The 2,064-nt window shown below is 41.8% G+C and overlaps 1 protein-coding gene across 1 annotated transcript; it reads left to right on the forward strand.

Annotated features, from left to right (window-relative positions):
• Positions 1 to 220: 220 nt before the first annotated feature.
• On the forward strand, positions 221 to 560 carry LOC104942837 (receptor-type tyrosine-protein phosphatase zeta-like; the record flags this gene model as incomplete). The annotated part of the gene is made up of 2 exons (XM_010768139.1): positions 221 to 287; positions 370 to 560. Coding segments are annotated over 2 exons (258 nt in total), but the record flags the coding sequence as incomplete, so codon positions are not given.
• Positions 561 to 2,064: the final 1,504 nt, after the last annotated feature.

Genomic DNA, 2,064 nt, shown 5'->3' on the forward strand with positions numbered 1-2,064 from the left:
TTTGCTGTCTTATAACTGAATTTATGAGGTGATGTACCTCTAGTGAGTTGCCCAGCCCTACTTATATGTTTCTGTATGTGGCCCTCGGTGAAAAAAGCGTGGACACCCCTGAGTTAAATAATAGTTTGGCCCTATTGCACTGCAGCATGTTAAATTACAGTCTCCATTCATTAAAAAAAGTACACCATTTGAGATAATTGTCTTTCTTTTCTCTTCTCAGACGAGCGTTGAAGACAACGTGAACTACGCGGCCATCATAGACGGGATCAACAGCGTGAGCAGATACGGTACGTCCGTTTTCTTCTTCTTCTCTCTCTTTGTCTCTTCTTCTGTGGTGATTACTTACGTTTTTTCTTGTCTGCTGTCCAGGTAAGAGTGCGGAGGTTTCACCCTTCGCCCCGAGAGGTCTCCTGCCAAACTCCACGGATAAATACTTCATTTACAACGGCTCTCTGACCTCGCCTCCCTGCAGCGAGACGGTGGAGTGGATCGTCTTCAAGAACACGGCGGCCATCTCTGACGACCAGGTGAGAGGCTGTTCAAAGGAACATCACTTTTAGAAACTTCTCAGAGTTATATAAAAAAATATGAATTCTGTGATTTTCAGGAAATAAATCTGGCAAAAATAAAATCTGTCACTCTTTAAAGTAGAGACACTACATACTGATATACACCTGAACATCAGCAGGAGAGGACTCTTTAAAGTAGAGACACTACATACTGATATACACCTGAACATCAGCAGGAGAGGACTCTTTAAAGTAGAGACACTACATACTGATATACACCTGAACATCAGCAGGAGAGGACTCTTTAAAGTAGAAACACTACATACTGATATACACCTGAACATCAGCAGGAGAGGACTCTTTAAAGTAGAGACACTACATACTGATATACACCTGAACATCAGCAGGAGAGGACTCTTTAAAGTAGAGACACTACATACTGATATACACCTGAACATCAGCAGGAGAGGACTCTTTAAAGTAGAGACACTACATACTGATATACACCTGAACATCAGCAGGAGAGGACTCTTTAAAGTAGAGACACTACATACTGATATACACCTGAACATCAGCAGGAGAGGACTCTTTAAAGTAGAGACACTACATACTGATATACACCTGAACATCAGCAGGAGAGGACTCTTTAAAGTAGAGACACTACATACTGATATACACCTGAACATCAGCAGGAGAGGACTCTTTAAAGTAGAGACACTACATACTGATATACACCTGAAAATGTGCAGAATATGTCCTCTTTAAGTAAACATTTAACGTTAGTATGTCGTTCCCAACGCACCCATGGCTAAATGTTTAATATTCCCAATGTATTTTGTTAGTTAAGTCGCTGCCGACTTTATTCCGTATTACATCAGGCCACAATCTTTTCCAAACCTTAACAGACTGCTTTGACTTCCTTAGTGTAACCACTCTGACGTTTATTGATGCCTCAGTCACTAAAAGTCTATATTGAATTGCAGCAATGGGTATTTTGGCAGAAAACATGAACCACGTTGTCATGCACGGTGCTTTTTTTTCCAGCCTCACATTCACACAGTTCAACCACAGCATGTTCACTGAGCGGAACCCATTCACTTCTCCCATCCGCAGAAGAACAGGGGATTTGAACCGGCAACCACAGACCTTAAATCCTGATATATATACACACAGATTCCATGACAAGAACATAATCATGCAGTTGAGGTGAGGAGTCCACAATGGACTAATAAACGATCCCAAATTGAAATGTTCCAACATGGTAACGTGGAAACTGAAGCAGGAGGAGGAGGAGGACTGTTCTAGCAATAACTTCATTTTCACAGAACCAACTAACAAACCACACCAGGGCAATCATGTCATTATGCAGGCAGCGTCTGCATCAGAAGGCTTTTTTCATGCATGTTCCTGAAAATGAAACACCTCCTCAGCAATTTGGGGGAACCATATTATAATAGATGTATTCCCTTAAGGACCGTTCACCAAAGTCAATGAAGTGTAACGTAAGGAAGTGCATTGCCCCGTGTTTTCCTGTCACAATGATCCCATCCAGACA

Source organism: Notothenia coriiceps, unplaced genomic scaffold (genome assembly GCF_000735185.1).
Source record: "Notothenia coriiceps isolate Sejong01 unplaced genomic scaffold, NC01 NC01_scaffold00005239, whole genome shotgun sequence".
NCBI lineage: Eukaryota > Metazoa > Chordata > Actinopteri > Perciformes > Nototheniidae > Notothenia > Notothenia coriiceps.